Source organism: Camelina sativa, chromosome 20 (genome assembly GCF_030686135.1).
Source record: "Camelina sativa cultivar CO46 ecotype springtype chromosome 20, ASM3068613v1".
NCBI lineage: Eukaryota > Viridiplantae > Streptophyta > Magnoliopsida > Brassicales > Brassicaceae > Camelina > Camelina sativa.
In genome coordinates, this window is record NC_141899.1 from 28,125,369 (window position 1) to 28,143,299 (window position 17,931).

Here is a 17,931-nt window from a genome sequence, read left to right on the forward strand (position 1 = left end):
TACAACTTAAACTTTTAACTTTTTTGTCAAAGTGTACCGCGGATTAAAATCTACAAAAGTTCTCATGATATATATTATTTTCATTTAGGAAAAGTTGAACACAACAATATATAACATAAAAGAAATTGGAATTGACTTTGTCAAAATTTAGTCAAGATGCGAGTCAGGTAAGTGAAGAAGAGGCAAGTCCCCCAAAAGAGTGACATTGATGTATTCATTAGGGAAGTGAGCAGGTAATCCTGGAATCAACAATGCAACAACCCTGAAACACCTCAAGAACCATCCTTCTCTGAACTCTCCACCTTTCCAGTAAGGTATGATGAGACTTCGTATCAACTCCCACATTGCATTCATTATCTTTGGTATAGCCCATAAAATATTAAAGTAGTTTTTGTTTGGCTCCTCTTCCTCTACCTGAATATAACATCAAACAACAAAAGATTATCATCAGTAGGGGAAGTGAGTAAATGGTATTATGAGGGAAATGGACAATAAGTCTCATATTTCCCAAATGTATTTTATTATATCATTTAGTTTGTGTTCCCTTTTGTTTCCATCTAAGACTAGAAGTACATTCTCATATGAGAAGGAACTTCATTACGGAACAAAAAGTGTCGAGAATTATGCAATTCCCTAATCATATAGATGAGTACAAAAAAAAAGATAATAGATAGTAATATGCAACCAACCTTTCCTTTATAGAAACTGTCATAGTAAAGGCATGGCCCAAAGTGCTTGAACATGAGTGTCTTGTCATCGAACGGCAACCTAGGAACCATGTCGTTGCAATATACATATCTTTCATACTTGACGTCAAACTTCTTCAACGAATTTTTCATGAACGTTCCAAACTTCTCATCACCTACACGTGGCTGCCCAAATGTGTAAACTCCTTCAAGCCTTTCTAGCATTTTCTCCTCATCATGCATCACCAACACGGCCGTGAATAGGATTGCTAGGGCTCCACCTAGACTATGTCCAGTCAATATAAATTTAGATGTCGGGTTTTGGTCGAGAATTTCTTTTAAGTGACGCCTAACAGTGTAGTACGCATATAAACTTGTTTCTTTTTGGGTTTGATCAAGATTTACTTCTTTAGGCCATCCTTCTTTTTGAAGACCTAAAGCTTTCATGAATCCGCCGTGGATCTTTCCCACATTTTTAACTTCGTACCTATATTGGAAATCAATATTAGTTTTATCTGGGGAACCAAATGCTGAAATTCCAGGATTAATATTAGTTGAATAAAGACTAACCTAGCTAGACAGAAGTAATTAATGAAGAGAAATCAAAACAAAACTTCCAGGATCTTAGATTTATGTATCAAGATAAAAAAAAATATATTAAAAAATTACCAAGAGAGATCCAAGTCTGTGCACCAATCATCTGCATCGAAAGGATCAGTGCCTCTGAAACTAACGATGATGAGGTTTGGATCTGTGCTTGTGTCTTTTATAACAATCACCTCTGTTGATCTTTGTTTCTGGTAACCTAAGAAATCCAAGAAAAAACATATATTATTTAATACATTTTTGTTTTTGTGTTTGATGAAAAGAGAAAATTCAATCAAATAGTCTGGAAACTGTGAAATATTTTTGAAAAATTTATAAATTAAAGATTTATATAAAGTGAGGTTAGGACCTTTTATAGTTTAATACTATTTTAGCGCACATACTCATATACTTTTTAGAAAAAACCATATTTTCTTAATGAAAATGTGTAAGTCGTTAGTTTAAACCTTAAAGTTTCATTAGTCTTCCCCATTATAATGAAATATAATGTTTTTTCTTTGGTTATCATTGTTCCGACTATATATTATCGTAAATTTGTAATCAATTTCATTTAGGTAAGGATAAATAAAATATTGCACATATCAGACAGTTGTTTCACGTGGTTTTGCCTTCTTTGGGCCAATTAAATTAATTTTTCATGAATCTTAATATATAAAGTGGGAAGTAGGCTCACCATTCCAACAGCTGTAGAAACCTAATAAGTCCATCTGTGCCACAATATAGTTAAAAAGAGGGATTATAAGTCCAATACACAATTTTATCTGTTTTTCTAAATGATTTAATTTGTTTATCTTATTTTCTTAATCAAAGGAAATCATGCATGATCATGCTTAATTATGATTATAAGATAAAGTTAAATAATTCGATGAAAAAAGATACAGCTAATGACAGAACTATGTATCAGTTGTCGTATATTTACATATAAAACTTTAGGCAAAGAAAATGTTCTCTTCAACTTTACAAGGAAAACAAAATAAAACTACAGAAAAATAGAATAAGCAAAGAAAACAATCTTTAAAATGATAGACTAGGAGTCTAGCACATCTAGTATATCATATCGTTATTGTGTCTTTGTCCAAATTCAAGTCTCTGTAATGTATATTGTTTGACAACTAAAAAAACAATTTAGTATCAAAGAGGGAAAAACAAAACAAAGAAAGCATTTTTAAAACAATAAAAATATCATTTAGTTTAATAGGAAATGGCCTTACACCATTTTTGACACCAGTCACATCACAACCATATATATTCAACAAGATCAATTCAAAGTCGATTATTAATGATAGAATGTGAATCTGCATGAGTACATCAAAACTACTAGTATCGTTTAATATGAAACCTATATAATTTTAGTATAGCGAGAGTTGCGAAAGAAAAGAAATATCGTTAATATAAAGGAAAGAGTTAAATAATAAAACCTTCCAATGGTTGTGAAGAACGGAGCTGACGAAGTTTATATTCTCGTAAGACAGCTTAGAAGCCATAATTGACAACATTGCTTTGTATCTTTTACTTCCTCTCTCTACCTTCTGGTCTAACTCTAGTCTCCGGTCTAGGATTCCGATTAGTGATGCAAATGTCGCTGATTTTTTCTCCGGCCAAATAATCTTTCCTGAAATATATATATATATATATATATATATATATATATATATATATATATATATATATATATATATTTATGTTAAACTCAAACCGCAGATATTTTGCAAAAAAAAAAATTAGGTAATCATGATATTGGTGTACGTCACCAGTTGTGTTTAATTGTAGGTCATCTCCGAGACGTGGTTTCAACACTGGATTAGTTAAAAGATTATGATAAACCAGAAAACCCCTTTGGAGTAACTTAGCGTGACACATAATGACATAATCTTTTCTGAAGTATAATTCATAGCATAACCATCAATTATTTGTCTATTATATATATCCTCTTAATTCCCGTTGAAACGAAATGAAGAAATTATAGTGTTTTTGACGTAGAAGTGTAAGTTTAGCGTAATTAATCCAACGTATACGTACCCACTAACCTTCTAAACAAAAGGGAAAAGAAAAACTGTTTTAAGAAAATCTGACCTTTGGAAAGATTTGGGAGTATCATGAAGAAACCACCATTAGAAGAAAGAAGGTTGAGCCAATAAGCAAAAGAAAACCCCAAAAAATATAGAGGTTTCTTTAGGAGAATCATGAGTTTTTGAACAACGATGGATACAAAGATGATCCACCGTCGCCGGAATCTTGAAAGATCATCCTCAACCCTCTCTTCCGAAGAATCAATGAACTTTCTGTTCCCGATATCCGAGGAGAAGAGAAGATGTATGAGATCCGACACGGTGGCTTCTCTCGGATCCAACACAAAGTAGTTTTTGGTTGTACACATTTAATTGTTATGTGTTTTTGGGGTTTGTGGTTTATTTGTCAACGTTAATTTAGCTTCAAAAACGTGGAAGAGTTGTTGTGCAAGCTAAGTCACGTTAGCTTTGTGTACTATATAATGTTAAGATTATTATATATAGTAAATATTTAATTGTACCACGAGCATTTGTTTGGGATTTGTTTAATTATGTATTAATATTACGATTAGGATGGTCATATATCAAGAAGGTTGGTGTGTATATCCACAATTCAACGTTATTCACATGGGTTGTGTGTATAACCTACTGGTCGGCTGGAGAAGAATATGATTTGACAAAATTCTTACAAGAATTAAAACTAAGATCGTCTAAATAACAATTAATTAGTAAGGTTACTCGAGTCGAGACATTTTACAATAATTTGTTTTAATGAAAATCACGTAAAATCTATCAATTTTAAGCAGATTTTCGGATTAAGATTTTTATTTTTCTACAGTAATAAAACACTTAAACTTCAATTCAACTTAATAACTCAAAATAGACACTTATTATTTATTTTTATTTTTTGTGTGACATTATTTTTGTTACTAAATTAGTAGATTGTAAAAACTTCGTTTAAGACCATATTATGAACTTCAGGTCAATGTTCGCAACTCTTTAGGAATTCTATTTCAATTTACTTGGTTTAGTTTTTCTTTTTTATATCCATGAGGTTTTGAATGATTCGATTTTGGTTTTACACTAATACATTCAAGATTGCGGGCTACAAGCCTACAAGAATATGATTTTTTATTTTTTATTATATATTAATACTACGATTACAATAGTCACATCATGAAGGTTGGTCTATCTTTACAAGCAACATTACTTTTTACTTTTTGAAAAAAGTTTGGCATATATTGAAATTATAGGTTTTTTATTTTACTTTGTCCAAAAAGAAAAAAAAAAAAAAAATTTTGATTTTACTACAATATACTTGATACCTCGTTGGGCTCCGTTAAGCACTCCAAACCGAAAGAGATGACATAGAGCAAAGAAACTTCATTTTTTTGGATTTTCTCTTGCTTATTTTTTGGGCCTAGTTTCTTTACAGAGACCAAATAAATTTATTTATTTTTTATTTAAACATTTTCATTATTTAATACAAGAATCAAATACAAAGGTGGAATGCAACTTTGAAATCCTAAATCCGGCGGAATACATAAATTAAAACAACAGAACCAAAAGAAAAACTCGCAAAATCAACAAAAAAGCCGGAAGAGAACAATAGTTGCGGGACTACATACTCAAGAGTCGATGTCGAAAGGACCTACAATCACAGATGGAAGAGAACCAGGATAGACAGAAAGCAAATAAATAGTTTTACAAAAAATAAAAAAGGAAAAATTCCATAAAAATACACCAACTATTTTTCTATTACCACTTTAATACACAAACTTTTATCACTTCCAGTTTAATACTCCAATTATTTTCTTTGCCCAGATTAATACTCAAACATTTAGCCGCGCACCCACTTCACAACCGCGGGTTAATTAGACTTAACGAGACTGTTCACAGTGGTTAACTTCCGTTTGATATGTGGTTAAGTTAACTCGAGTAGAGTTGAAACAAAAAACACATGTGCTTATAAATTTCAATTTAGAAAAATCCCCAAATTTAAACCCTAATTTTGATTTTGGAGAAAGAAACGAGTTTCGGGAAAGAGACGATGAATCGAAGCCAAAATTCAAGAAGTGGGTCAAATGCTACTAGTAGAGGAATGAGCTTCGGGCCAAGTAGTGGGGAGGTTTTATGTGACTGTGGCAAGGTGGCGATCATGAAAAAGTCTTGGACCGATGCAAATCCAGGGAGAAGGTTTTACAAATGTGGAGATGCGTGGAGGGGTGTGTGTGATTTCTTTAGTTGGTTTGATGTTGAAAAACCTCACGGTGGCAAAAAGAAGCTTTGCTAGAAGCCCGTGATGTAATTAATTGCAAAGAAGAAGAGTTGAAGAAGCTTAGAGCATTGGTTGAAGGTAGAAACCGGGAAAGGGGTACTCAAAGAGGATCAATGGTTGATAAATCAGAGCTAAAAGAAGAAACAATTGTGAAATCAAAGGTATGGGATGCAATGGAGCAGGAAAACATGAAGCTGAAGCAGGAAATTATGGTGAGCAGCGAGAAGGAGAAGATGCTTCGCCAATGTATGATTTTATCATGGGTGGGTTTTGTATGTGTTGTTGCAGTTCTCGTTCATGCTTTGAAGTAGTGGTGTACTTGCTTAGTGTTGTATTTGGTTGAATATGAACTAATGTGATTTGCTATCGTTGTTGTTTAGTTACCGTAGACAATAATCAAAGCATTCATAAGAAAAGTTACCAATCCAAAAAACAACTGTCATAGATAATACAAAAAGTTTAAAATGGGATGGGATGCAAAAGACTACTAGAGTTAACATGGTAACCCAATTGTTAATACTACTACAGTTGGCGTGGTCCCTGAGATGTGTTGTACGCCGGAGCACCTCCAAGATCTCGTGCTCTGTTTCCTCTAACATCAAATACTCGATCTGTGAAAGGGCATATGTATACCCCAATTCCTCTTGGAATAGATGGCTGTTTCCGGACTGGAGGACGACCACGACCTTGACCCGGTGGACGACCACGTCGACGTGCAGGAGCTGAGCCTTCAGCAGGAGCTGAGCCTTCAGCAGGAGCACTAGATGATAATGGAAATGTTGATGTAGTTGCAGGAGCACTAGATGATAATGGGTATGTTGATGTAGATGCAGAAGCAGGAGGAGGCTGAGTGTTTGTTCTTCGCCTTTTTGGTGGATTTGGGTTGCTTTCACCATCAACCTGAAATGTTAAAGAAGACAAACATAAGACAATGTAAAAGTTCAAAAAATTAAGGGAAGATTTACACTTACTGGTATCTTTCGAGGTCTTCCACGCTTCCGTTTTGGACCTTCAATCGCGTAAGATTCATTCTTACAAGTCCCACGGTTATGTCCAACTTGTTTGCAGTTACCACAAGTGATTGTCCTTCCATGACGAGTTGCTTTATTGGGCTTGGATGGGGACACATGTGCAGGTTTTATCCGCTTCTTCCTAGGACGTCCTGGCATCTTCGTGAAACCTGGTACTCCAATGGGTTCCTTATCGGTTTTGTGCCAATAAAGCTCCCCATTAACTGGTTTTATGTTGTTCCTATAATTATCTATCCAAACTCCAGTCCTATAATAGTTAACAACATAACTGCAAATATCCAAAACCAAACGCATAATCAACATATTAAGAAGACATTTTATAGCAATTGATGATGAAAACCTTGTTTGACTTACTCTTCCGGTCTACGACGAATGTCATTGATGACACAGATTACATGATTGCAAGGAATACCAGTGAGGTCCCAACGCTGACAAGCACAAGTTCCCATCCGTAAGCTGACCTCATGACCAATACCATACAACACAACTTCATATAAGTTATCACTGCTTATGATAATCTTGCAATCTTTGCTGTTTTTGCGATTCACTTCCAAGACATCTGCTATCCTTTGTGGGAATGGCATTATACACTTGCTAGCTTTCTTAAACCTCCGAGCAATGCGCATCATGGCTTGTCTTCTTATGGTTTCCAACATATTAAGAAGGGGCAGTTCTCTAGCTTTTTTGATAGTCCTGTTGAAACTCTCTGATAAGTTGTTGCACACATTAGCAGATCTTCCATTTTTTGAGAAGAAAGCTCGACACCAATGTTTTGGTTCTGCAGCCAACAAAGCCTCATACGCCTCTCTGTCATATAAACGCAGCTCCTCCATGTGCAATTTATACTCTCCTTCAGTGTAACTGTAGGCCACATTCTAGAAGAAAGGCTTATACTCAAGATCACCAAATCGTTTCTTCCAGTTCCCATACACATGCCTTGCACAATTCCGATGCTCTGCATTTGGGAGAACAGTTGCGAGAGCAATTTGTAAACCCTGCAGAAAACAAAATGTCAAATAGTGATAGCAAAGCCTTTATGTTGTCTAATTTTTTGCTTTTAAACACTTATGTACCTTTTGTTTGTCTGAATGGAAAGAATAACCATCCTCTAAACCCAAATCTAAGTCGATCTTCAGCGTTTTAATGAACCATTCCCATGAATCCTTGTCCTCACCCCTGACAACAGCCCAAGCTATAGGATATATTCTATTTTCTGCATCCCTACCAACTGCTGATAGTATCTCTCCTTTCAACTCCTACTTTAAGAAAGCACCATCTAAACCTATCAAAGGACGACAACATTTTTTCCATGTTCGTCTAAGGGGCTCAAAGCAGACGTAGAAGCGATCAAACACTTGTTTACCATCCTTCTCAACCGTAACAATTTCTGTAGTAGTATTCTTATCAGATCGCAATAACTTAGCTTCATAATCCCACAACTTTGCAAATTGTTGCTTCTGGGTTTCCAAAACCATATCTAATGCAATCCTTCTTGCTTTCCTGCACTTATAAATCGAAACTAACACACCGTACATTTGCATAAGCTCATCCTTAATATCTGTACTTCTTATGTCAGGTCTCCTTCGTGCTTCCTTTTTAAACAACTTGGCAATAGTTCCTTGTTTCAGCATCCTTGCTCTTCCCGTGGCTACATGATTGTGCTTGTCTACATATACTTTAACCATCCACTTTCGCAATGGTTTTCTCCACCGAGCAATAAATCCTCCACGGACATTTTCGATCAGTACATATAGCTGCTTGCTTTGTAGACTCCCCACCTATTAAGCTTCACATCATACTGAGTTTTCAAAACATACCTTAACAGTTGATCTTTGAACTCATCTCCATTATTAAATGTCTGCAGCAACCACAAGTATGGAGGCTTATCATAGTCATTAAGCCCTTTACTCTTCCTTCTTCTTCTTCTTCTTTCTTCTTCTTCTTCTTCTTCTTCTTCTTCTTCTTCTTCTCTTCTTCTTCTTCTTCTTCTTCTTCTTCTTCTTCTTCTTCTTCTTCTTCTTCTTCTTCTTCTTCTTCTTCTTCTTCTTCTTCTTCTTCTTCTTCTTCTTCTTCTTCTTCTTCTTCTTCTTCTTCTTCTTCTTCTTCTTCTTCTTCTTCTTCTTCTTCTTCTTCTTCTTCTTCTTCTTCTTCTTCTTCTTCTTCTTCTTCTTCTTCTTCTTCTTCTTCTTCTTCTTCTTCTTCTTCTTCTTCTTCTTCTTCTTCTTCTTCTTCTTCTTCTTCTTCTTCTTCTTCTTCTTCTTCTTCTCTTCTTCTTCTTCTTCTTCTTCTTCTTCTTCTTCTTCTTCTTCTTCTTTCTTCTTCTTCTTCTTCTTCTTCTTCTTCTTCTTCTTCTTCTTCTTCTTCTTCTTCTCTTCTTCTTCTTCTTCTTCTTCTTCTTCTTCTTCTTCTTCTTCTTCTCTTCTTCTTCTTCTTCTTCTTCTTCTTCTTCTCTTCTTCTTCTTCTCTTCTTCTTCTTCTTCTTCTTCTTCTTCTTCTTCTTCCTTCTTCTTCTTCTTCTTCTTCTTCTTCTTCTTCTTCTTCTTCTTCTTCGTCGTCGTCTTCCTTTTCATTATCAGCATCTTCGCCATCATCCAGGTGTGCTTCAATATCAGCCACATTACCCATAATTGGTGGAGATACACCATGTACAATGTACACATAAACTTCTCCAACTTTTGCTACTTCTGAACACATCTTTCTGATTTCGTTATCCTTGTCTTCGCATATACATCTTGCGACTGAAATATTCTCATTTGGTAGTCGATACCACACTTGCTCCACACCCCTCACAATCCTTGCTTCTCCGTGAATTCCTGGAAAATTGACCATGTCATCAGATTTGGATCTATGCGATAATCCATGGCCAACTTTCCACCAGAATAAGAGAACTCATTGTCTGTGAGTGTCATGAAACCCCCATAAGTAATATGCATCTTCATTTCGTCGTCGTGACTGCAAATATATAAGATGATATTCAGATGAAGAACTCGGAAGAACTCGGATTAGAGAATCTTAAAACTAAAAGATGTAAACAAACAAAACCAGAATCGTTAAATTCATACCTCATCTCGCTTGATTTCACTGAAATTGAACTCCGATTCTCCTTAGAACGCCGAATTCGTGTTCGCTTATTTGATTTTGGCACCTCTCATCTTCGATTTCTCATTGTTGCGATTTACGGTTTATAAATTGGGGGATTTAGGGTTTCTGAAAAAATTGGGATTTTATGACTGTTAATTGATACTCGAGTTAACTTAACCACATATCAAACGGAAGTTAACCACTGTGAACAGTCTCGTTAAGTCTAATTAACCCGCGGTTGTGAAGTGGGTGCGCGGCTAAATGTTTGAGTATTAATTTGGGCAAAGAAAATAATTGGAGTATTAAACTGGAAGTGATAAAAGTTTGTGTATTAAAGTGGTAATAGAAAAATAGTTGGTGTATTTTTATGGAATTTTCCCAATAAAAAAAGTAATAATAATAATAATAATAATAATTATTATTATTATTATAATAAGAGAGCAAATAAACCATGAAATATCATAGAAAGTTTCTCTTGCATACAAATTTGAATTTATTTGGAAATGCGACAGTTAAAAATAGGTCTGGGCAAAAGAAAACTAGGCGCTCGTGTCGGACCATGGGGTCCAGGCGCCGCGATTTCCTTCTAATCGGTGAAGCAAAGCGGTGGACAGGTTTTGACCGAGACAGACCGTTCGGACCGTTTGTTAAAGTCGGACGTAATTAAAGTTTCATGGTTTATGTTAATAAAATTTACGTGATACTAACAATAGTTTTTTTTTATTACTAAACTATTCTTAAAAGTAAAAGTATATTTTGGCTTCTCTTGTATAATAAAAGTCAACAAAACAAACCATTCTCTACAACAAAGTTAAAGCGATAAAAGGAGAAAAAGCGATAATCCGACAATAGTTTATGATTGCTTGAATACAACTATAAGGGTTACAAGACACAATGCCACATGCAAGAAGATAGTAAAGCGGAGACACAACCACATACAATCTGAGGAGTGGAAGATTGGTTATTGTCGAAAGACATGATGACATTAAAAAATAGGCTCGAATCTCGCCGATGTCAAGCACCGTCGACAACTTCACCAGACGTGCAACTAACGGAATAAGAGTCGTAGCTCTTGCCATCAACAAAATCCGATGAGTAGAATATTCTCTCACTTTATTTATTTACGTTCTTTTTATTCAAATGATTCACCTTAACTGAAACTGAGAACCGAATGAATATCCAAATTATCTAAAATATTAGTTATCTTTTGACAAAATTTAGAAAAATCCAAAACGAAAATATTGGAAAAAAACAAACCGACTCCAAAGGGACAACCGTTTTTGCACATACATACTATTCACCTCGAATTTGTTCCTTTAAAATTGCAACAATTTGCACCCTGAAATCATTGTAGCCAAACTGTATAGTGCAAACTAAAAGACAACCAAAGCCAGTAACCCAAAACAATATATATGGGCTTTCAATCGATGTATAATCTCAAAATCGGCCGATTCAACTTCCTGCTTCTTTCAAAAGGTTTCATAAACTTAATTGACAATGGGTAGAATTAAATTATCCAAACAAATCCAGAAAAAGAAAAACAACATTTCCCTATCAACCCTCCATCTTTGCCTTCAATCCAAATCTTTCCATCTTCCATACTCAGCTTATATAAATACGAACAAATTCTATTTTAAAAAAAAAAAAAAAAATTGGGAACCAACTTGCCTGGCTCTGCAATGGTGGTGTGGTGGGGGGCTTGAGGGTGTCTTCGGTTTCTTTCATTTTTTGATTATAAAATGAATTGTTAAAGAAAAAAAAAAGAAGCTTCTCTTGAGATATCATCATCATCCTATCCTCCGCTTCTTGGCGGTATTCAAGCCTGTGGTCTTGCAGATTGGACAAAGATTCTTCTGTTTCAGCCATTCTTTTATGCATTGGCTATGGAACTCGTGCCCACATTCTAGTGTCCCCATGTCTTCTCCTTCAGTATATTCGTCCTGCGCCAAGTTTTCACCATTCATACTCAGACGAAGAAACAAATTTAATACTTTCTTAATGTTATTGCAGCAACTCAATGTATACCTGACAAATACAGCATGGCTCTGCATCTTGTGGAGACTTTGTGTTGCTTTTGTACTTTCGTTGCTTTAACCGGTTTGATATGGTTTCCTCGTTTACACCCGTACAAACATCTCCAATCCGCTCTTCTAGTGCCAACAATTCCTACAGTTTATGAACCAAAAGGAGTGAGATTTTTTACGATTTAACATGACTCTGACAAAGATTTATGGTTCGTTATGGTTTTTTTTTACCTCATATGACATGTTGTCTACATCAAGCCGCATGTCTCTATATCGGTCATGAATACCAGCAGCCCCATCAAACAGCACTGACTGATTTAGAAGCATGACGTCCTGTAAAAGTAACCATCCAGATTATTTATGTTCCTATTAGGCTAGTTCGTCTAGAATTCAACAGAGACAGTACATGACAAGTTCGAATGTAGATAACTTTGCTATAGTCAGAAAAAAAAACTAACCTCAAGCCGCAAGTTATTATTAGCATCCCTACGCATGACATCCAACACATTCTGCATCTGTCCAAAAGAAAAGCGCAATGTTAGTTCTATTTGAGCCAAAATTTACAAAAGCCATCCACATTAAAAGGCTACAAGACAGCAGAATTTGTATGAACTGACCTGGGACACCATAAGTCTGCTTCTTCCTCTGCTTGCAGCTGCCAAGGCCCGCAAAGAATGAGGAATACCAACCACACTATCGCCTTGCCTATCAAACCACGGACCTGCTCTCGCGTAAGCCCGATTATGCATCTGACTATTATCACCACCCGGCTGAAGTACAAGCCCATCCGGAGGGGCAGGAGGGGACAACGGACGAAGTGTTGGATGATCACCAGATCTCTGGTTTGTAGCATCTACTGCAAGGGAAGAAAGCAAGGACCTACGGACAAGTTCAGACCTTTCTGACCTTCTTCTTTGATAATGTGGTGAACTATGGTAAGGAGTCCACGCTAGGTTAGAAGATGGTGCTGGAACACCTGTTGTTGAGCCTGTCCTAGGCAATGATGATGCAATATTCAGGTTTCCACTTGTTACATTTCTGTTACTCTGACTACGGGCCAAATTTCTGAGTTCAGGACCTGGAACAAACATGAGATTCTCTTGAATATTCCCGGATGTGCTTCTCGTCCTTGTTTCATCTAGATGAAGATTTCTCTCAACAGGCGCAGTAGAGTTCGATGTTCCACCCGCTAGTGAGCCCTCAGTCCACTGAAATGGTGGTAGCATGGTCCTTGACACAGGTGGTATTCCCACAGCAGGCGCATTTGGGCTACGAGAAAAGACAAATGACTGTCCAGGTCTCAGGTCTAATGAATGTTGATTTCCTGGTAAGAGTCTTGATAAATTCGACAGGTACGACGACCCTCTACAGAAGAACCTGTTCCAAGACTGTTCTCTTCAAAAGATCTGACTGGTTGTGAAACCCTGGTCCCTGGTCCATTAGCTTCTAAGAAACCAGACCGACCCCTATATGGACTAATATCATCATGAATTTCTATATATTCTGCATTCAGATTGACATTCTGAACAGGTTGATTTGTGCCTGATGGTTGCCCAAACACTGGATCTAAATCAATTATTTCATTCCTTCGTCCGTCAAAGCATCTAGTTTCCATTCTTTGCTCATTGTGACTGGCAGGTTCATCCTTTGTGCCACTAGAGCTAGCCTCACCGTGGCCAAATCTGCGTAAATCCTGCTGCTCACGATAAACTGAGTTTGCAAGCGAAGCGTTTGATTCAGAGTTTGCAATCATGTAATCCTGCAAGTCATTATCACCAAGACTGTGAATATTCTCCCAATGACCTATCACACCATTACTCGAAGAAGAACCATGCTCAAAATTCAAGGCCTCTGATAAATAGCCAAGACTGGCCCTCTCTCCCTGCATCTTGGCTAAGCGTTAACCACAGTTACACTCGAGGGAAGAGAACTCACGAGACTTCCCTGCTCTCAACAATGTGCCTAATGGGGGAGACTGCAAAACAACAAATACAGCAGATCATTGGTTAACGATGTCACAGGAAAAATTTAACTGTAATAAGAAATAAATAAACACACTCAATCATACAATTGTAATAATAAATGGCACCCTGAGATTGCATATACACTCACATAACCTGCTTCATCTAGAAGAGCACAAGGAGCAAAAAAACCTCACTCAAAGCAAGACTGCTGCAACTAACTACTATACAGACAGAACAATCCTGGGTATATACAAAATGGAGACTCACTTCTAGATGTGAGACCTAACTAAAACATAAATGATTTAGCAGGAAACTGATGACACATAAGTTATTAACAAGCTTAAACAGTAAAAGGCAGATGCGAATATGATCAAATTGACACCTAATTGTCAACTTCGAAATCAAGCATCAATGAAAAAGAAGGTACAAATAAAAGCTAGGACCACGCAACAAGCATGCCAGATTAAACAAAACTAAACAATATAGGGAAAAAGAGTGAAAACATTTTAGTCAACTACCACCACCACCTCAATGGCATCAGAAGAAAAATAAGAGAAAAATCAAAATGTACAGACCAAAATAAGGCACTGCCTCATGAATGACATATCAACTAACCATCGGTATACAAATCACCGACCAAAGAAGTTAATAAAAGTATCACAAATCCTCAATACAAAGCAAACATATTGGAAACAGCAAGGTGAAAGCAAAGGCAAAAGAAATCCACAGCTTGAAGGTAAAGCATCATCACACATAAACAATTCACAAACCTCAAAAGAACCAAACTTTTCACACAAAACAAAACACAAGTTCATAGAAGTAAAAGATCCGATTCAAACGCCTAAAACCCATTAACAAAAACATGTTCTTTTTTTCCTTCTCAATCAATAATCAAATCGCACCACAAGAACAATTCTCCAGAATTTGAGACAAAATTTCAATAAAAAAAAAAAAATAAAAATAAACCGATTTCGAAAAAAAACCCACCAACCGATTCTCACGTGTTTCGATCGAGCTTTGAAAATCCAACAGAACCCAGAAGGACATAAAAATCAGAAACAAACCAAACATGAACAGAAGAACACAAATCGATCTAAAGAACCTTGAGATGAATAAAAATCAAAACTTTATTAAAAAAAAAACACTCACCGATTGAGAAAGAGAGAAACCTACCGCTTTGTGGAGAGAGGAGGAGAAGGAAGGGAAGGAAGAGAGAATGAGGAAAAAGGAAGGAAGCAAAAGCCACAACCAACAACAACACAAATGGGAACAGAAAAGAGGATTATTAGGAGGAGACGGCAATGTGTAATTTACCATATAACCAAAAAAAGTTCCATTTTTTATAAAGGAAATTGTATAAAAAAGAAAGAAAAGCAAAACAAATTGGTCATGAATGAGAGAGATGAGAGAGAGAGAGAGGTTAAAAAAGGTCAGTAGTCATAAGAGCAGTTTCCAAAGACACAGAAATTGAATAGCTAAAAGCCTATAAAAATCAACTAATAACAACAAAAGAAAATCATATTTTAAAATTTAATGTGTAAAATCTTAATTAATAATGTTGAAGAAGAAGAAGATGCAAGCTGGCTTAAGAAGAGTTAATAGATTAAAAAAAAAAAAAGTTTTGGTTTTTCTTTTGGGTTTGCTAAGCAAAATTGTTTTATGATGTCCCACGTCCCAACCAAAAAAAGTTTCTCAGCCTTTGCCTCTTCTTACACACGTCCCTCGTTTTAATTTTTTTTTCTTTTATTCGTTTTAGATTCAAAAGTTCAAAACTGAACCAAACCAAACTAAAGCAACAAGTCCGGTTTCTTTCCTTTTTTTGTTTTGTTTTGTTTCCTAAGTTGCCATGTAACTTCGGTCTACTTTCTTATTCTGTTTATTTTTAAAAATATTTTATTGTTTATTTTTTCTTCCATTAGCTATAGATTCTCATTTAAAATAAGTACAAAAAGTAAAGTATACGTGTTCATCAGAATCACTAGTTACCTAAAATATGCTACTAGCAAGATTATCATCACCTTATGAATGAATGGTCTTATCCTATAGTATTATCCTATATACTACAAAAGAGAGAAAAAATCAAAAAAATTCATAGAGTGTATCATGTTAACAAGGATTCTATGAATACTATTTACTTCTAAATTGTTGGTCAATATGTGTTGTTTTATTCTTTGCAATCAATTCGTGAACTGTCAATGATAAGGTTTTTTTTTTTTTTTTTTTTCACTAGAAAGATTATATTGATAAGGAGAATTCGGAAAGATTACAAATCACAAGATAAAAGACGATAATGAAATTACAGAGACACAATGATCATTCCATAACTTACAGAAGAGGAAATGATTTTACGATACAATGTTTAAGCCAAAAACATCTTGTCTCGAGACTGAAACTAGCTCTCGAAAAACTAGAAGGACTTCCCGCATACCGATTGGTGTTTAACGGGCTTCAACACAAAATGGCCATAACAAGAGAATGGAACTTGGCTTTCTCCACATAAGATGCATCTTTCTCTATAAGTGCTTTGTCAAGGGTCTCCCGGGATGTAACCGTAAGATATTTGAGACTCACTTGAACCTTTCAACGCCACAACTAACAAGTAATTAAGCAAAAACAAAGCTTAATACTACATGAGTTAATCCAAACATAAACCAGAACTCCACCCCAAACTAACAAAGAGAAATAGTCGGGAAGAGAAACTTAGCCCAAACAAGGGAGTCTAGATCCCAAAAGAGGGAAACTACTAAACCTGAGCAACTGATGATACCAGATCTTAACCGATTACAATCTGATCAGAGCAAACAGGGAACACAAGAAGGGAGAGGGGAGAGACGAACGAAATACCAAGATAGAGAAACGTCAGAGATCCAATGATGCATAGATTTGTCGATGAAGGAAGGAAGAAGAGCCGTCGCAGGAAGAAAACAAGGGTCTCCACTGTCGCGTGTACTCAACAAAGTGAAACAGCGGATAGATATGAGTCTCCACTCTGTGAATCGCGAACAGAAACGGCGGCCCGAGCAGACCAGCAACCAAACAGATTCGAAGAATCCGGAAACAAGGACAAAAACACACTAGATCTCGAACTCAAAATCTTCGGATTCGCATCGCCAAAATTCTCCACACTTCCACAACCGCAGAAAACAACAACAAGGACTGAAAACTAAGCATGAAATTAAAGGAGGTGACCGACGCCGGTGCTATATGAGCCACCACGCGCCGGTCAAACGCTTAACGAAACTTTGTGTTAAGGGAGGCGGCCAGAGAGAAAACTAGGGTTTTTTCGATTTTTGTCAATGATAAGGTTCATCACCTACATATTTTGATTATTCTTTTTTTTTTTTTTAACGTAATTTTAAGAAAAAACCTCATTCTATCCAAGCATATATATTATTTTTTTATCTGGAAAATCATTTTAAATTTAATGTTTTTGTTTGCAATCTCTAAAATTTAAGCATGTTCAATATACATTTTTAACTTTAATATATTTAATTAAAAGTTGTTTAATGTACCATTGACAAATGTTTCACGCACAATCGTGTTCTATGTGACCGTAAATTTACTAATTTATTTTAGGATATGAATTTTTTTTCATGTATATGTTTTTTTTTATTTCAGAAAATCAAAGCATTTTTAATGTTTTAGTTTTTGATTAACCACTGCATTTCCAGTTTAACCATTTTCTCTACTTCCACCTTATAAAATTGGATCGACAATCTACTTACTGTTCAGAAACCTCGTATAGTATCCCTTCCATATAGACTATGATTCTTTTTCTATTTCGGTATAAATATTTTATGATTCATACATATTTTTAGAATTTTAGTTTGGCTTTGATTCTGATCCATTTAGATTTGTTCAGTTCAGTTGCAGATATTTATAAAAAAACGAAAATAGTTACATTTCATTAAAAATTGGTTAAAATTTTTTAAAAATAGCAAAGAACTTTATGATATTTTGAATATTTCTATACATAACTGATATTTTTGGATTTATAATTGTAATTTTAGATAATTGGGTTATGATTACATCCCAAATATATTGATTACTCGTTTGGTTCTCGTTTCAGTTTTTTCGAGTATAGGAGGCTAGGATCTGTTTGGTATTTTGTTGGTTATGTATTCTGCTTGGTTCCCATTTCTTGAATTAGTTTTGGGCAGATCCGTCTCTCAGTTAATAAATGTCACAATCAAATTAAAATAAAAGGTTGTTTTGCTATTAGTAAGACTCGAACCCATACACTTTTTCCCAC

At 35.5% G+C, this 17,931-nt stretch overlaps 1 protein-coding gene, 1 long non-coding RNA gene and 2 pseudogenes across 4 annotated transcripts; all 4 read right to left on the reverse strand.

Moving 5' to 3' along the window:
• On the reverse strand, positions 1–3,829 carry LOC104771434 (triacylglycerol lipase OBL1-like). Of its 2 annotated transcripts, XM_010495954.3 has the most exons (6): positions 3,366–3,829; positions 2,711–2,904; positions 1,966–1,999; positions 1,356–1,491; positions 690–1,173; positions 1–414 (listed from the first exon to the last, which is right to left on the reverse strand). In XM_010495954.3, the coding sequence occupies exons 1-6, from the start codon at positions 3,667–3,669 to the stop codon at positions 148–150; spliced, it is 1,419 nt and encodes a 472-aa protein (XP_010494256.2). In that variant the 5' UTR covers positions 3,670–3,829; the 3' UTR covers positions 1–147. The 2 variants fall into 2 exon arrangements, with proteins under 2 accessions (XP_010494256.2, XP_087359586.1); XM_087503460.1 differs by lacking the exon at positions 1,966–1,999 and having other exon boundaries at positions 3,366–3,754.
• Positions 3,830–6,101: 2,272 nt separating this feature from the next.
• Positions 6,102–9,677, reverse strand: LOC147919484 (uncharacterized; annotated as a pseudogene).
• A 1,478-nt stretch (positions 9,678–11,155) lies between these two features.
• Positions 11,156–15,153, reverse strand: LOC104771435 (putative E3 ubiquitin-protein ligase RHG1A; annotated as a pseudogene). The gene is made up of 6 exons (XR_015593815.1): positions 14,853–15,153; positions 12,333–13,690; positions 12,174–12,230; positions 11,947–12,048; positions 11,717–11,857; positions 11,156–11,631 (listed from the first exon to the last, which is right to left on the reverse strand). The product of XR_015593815.1 is annotated as a putative E3 ubiquitin-protein ligase RHG1A (transcript).
• A 796-nt stretch (positions 15,154–15,949) lies between these two features.
• Positions 15,950–17,030, reverse strand: LOC147919485 (uncharacterized). Its single transcript, XR_015593945.1, has 2 exons — positions 16,524–17,030; positions 15,950–16,271 (listed from the first exon to the last, which is right to left on the reverse strand). It is a non-coding gene; the product is annotated as an uncharacterized LOC147919485 (long non-coding RNA).
• Between the last annotated feature and the right edge of the window lie 901 nt (positions 17,031–17,931).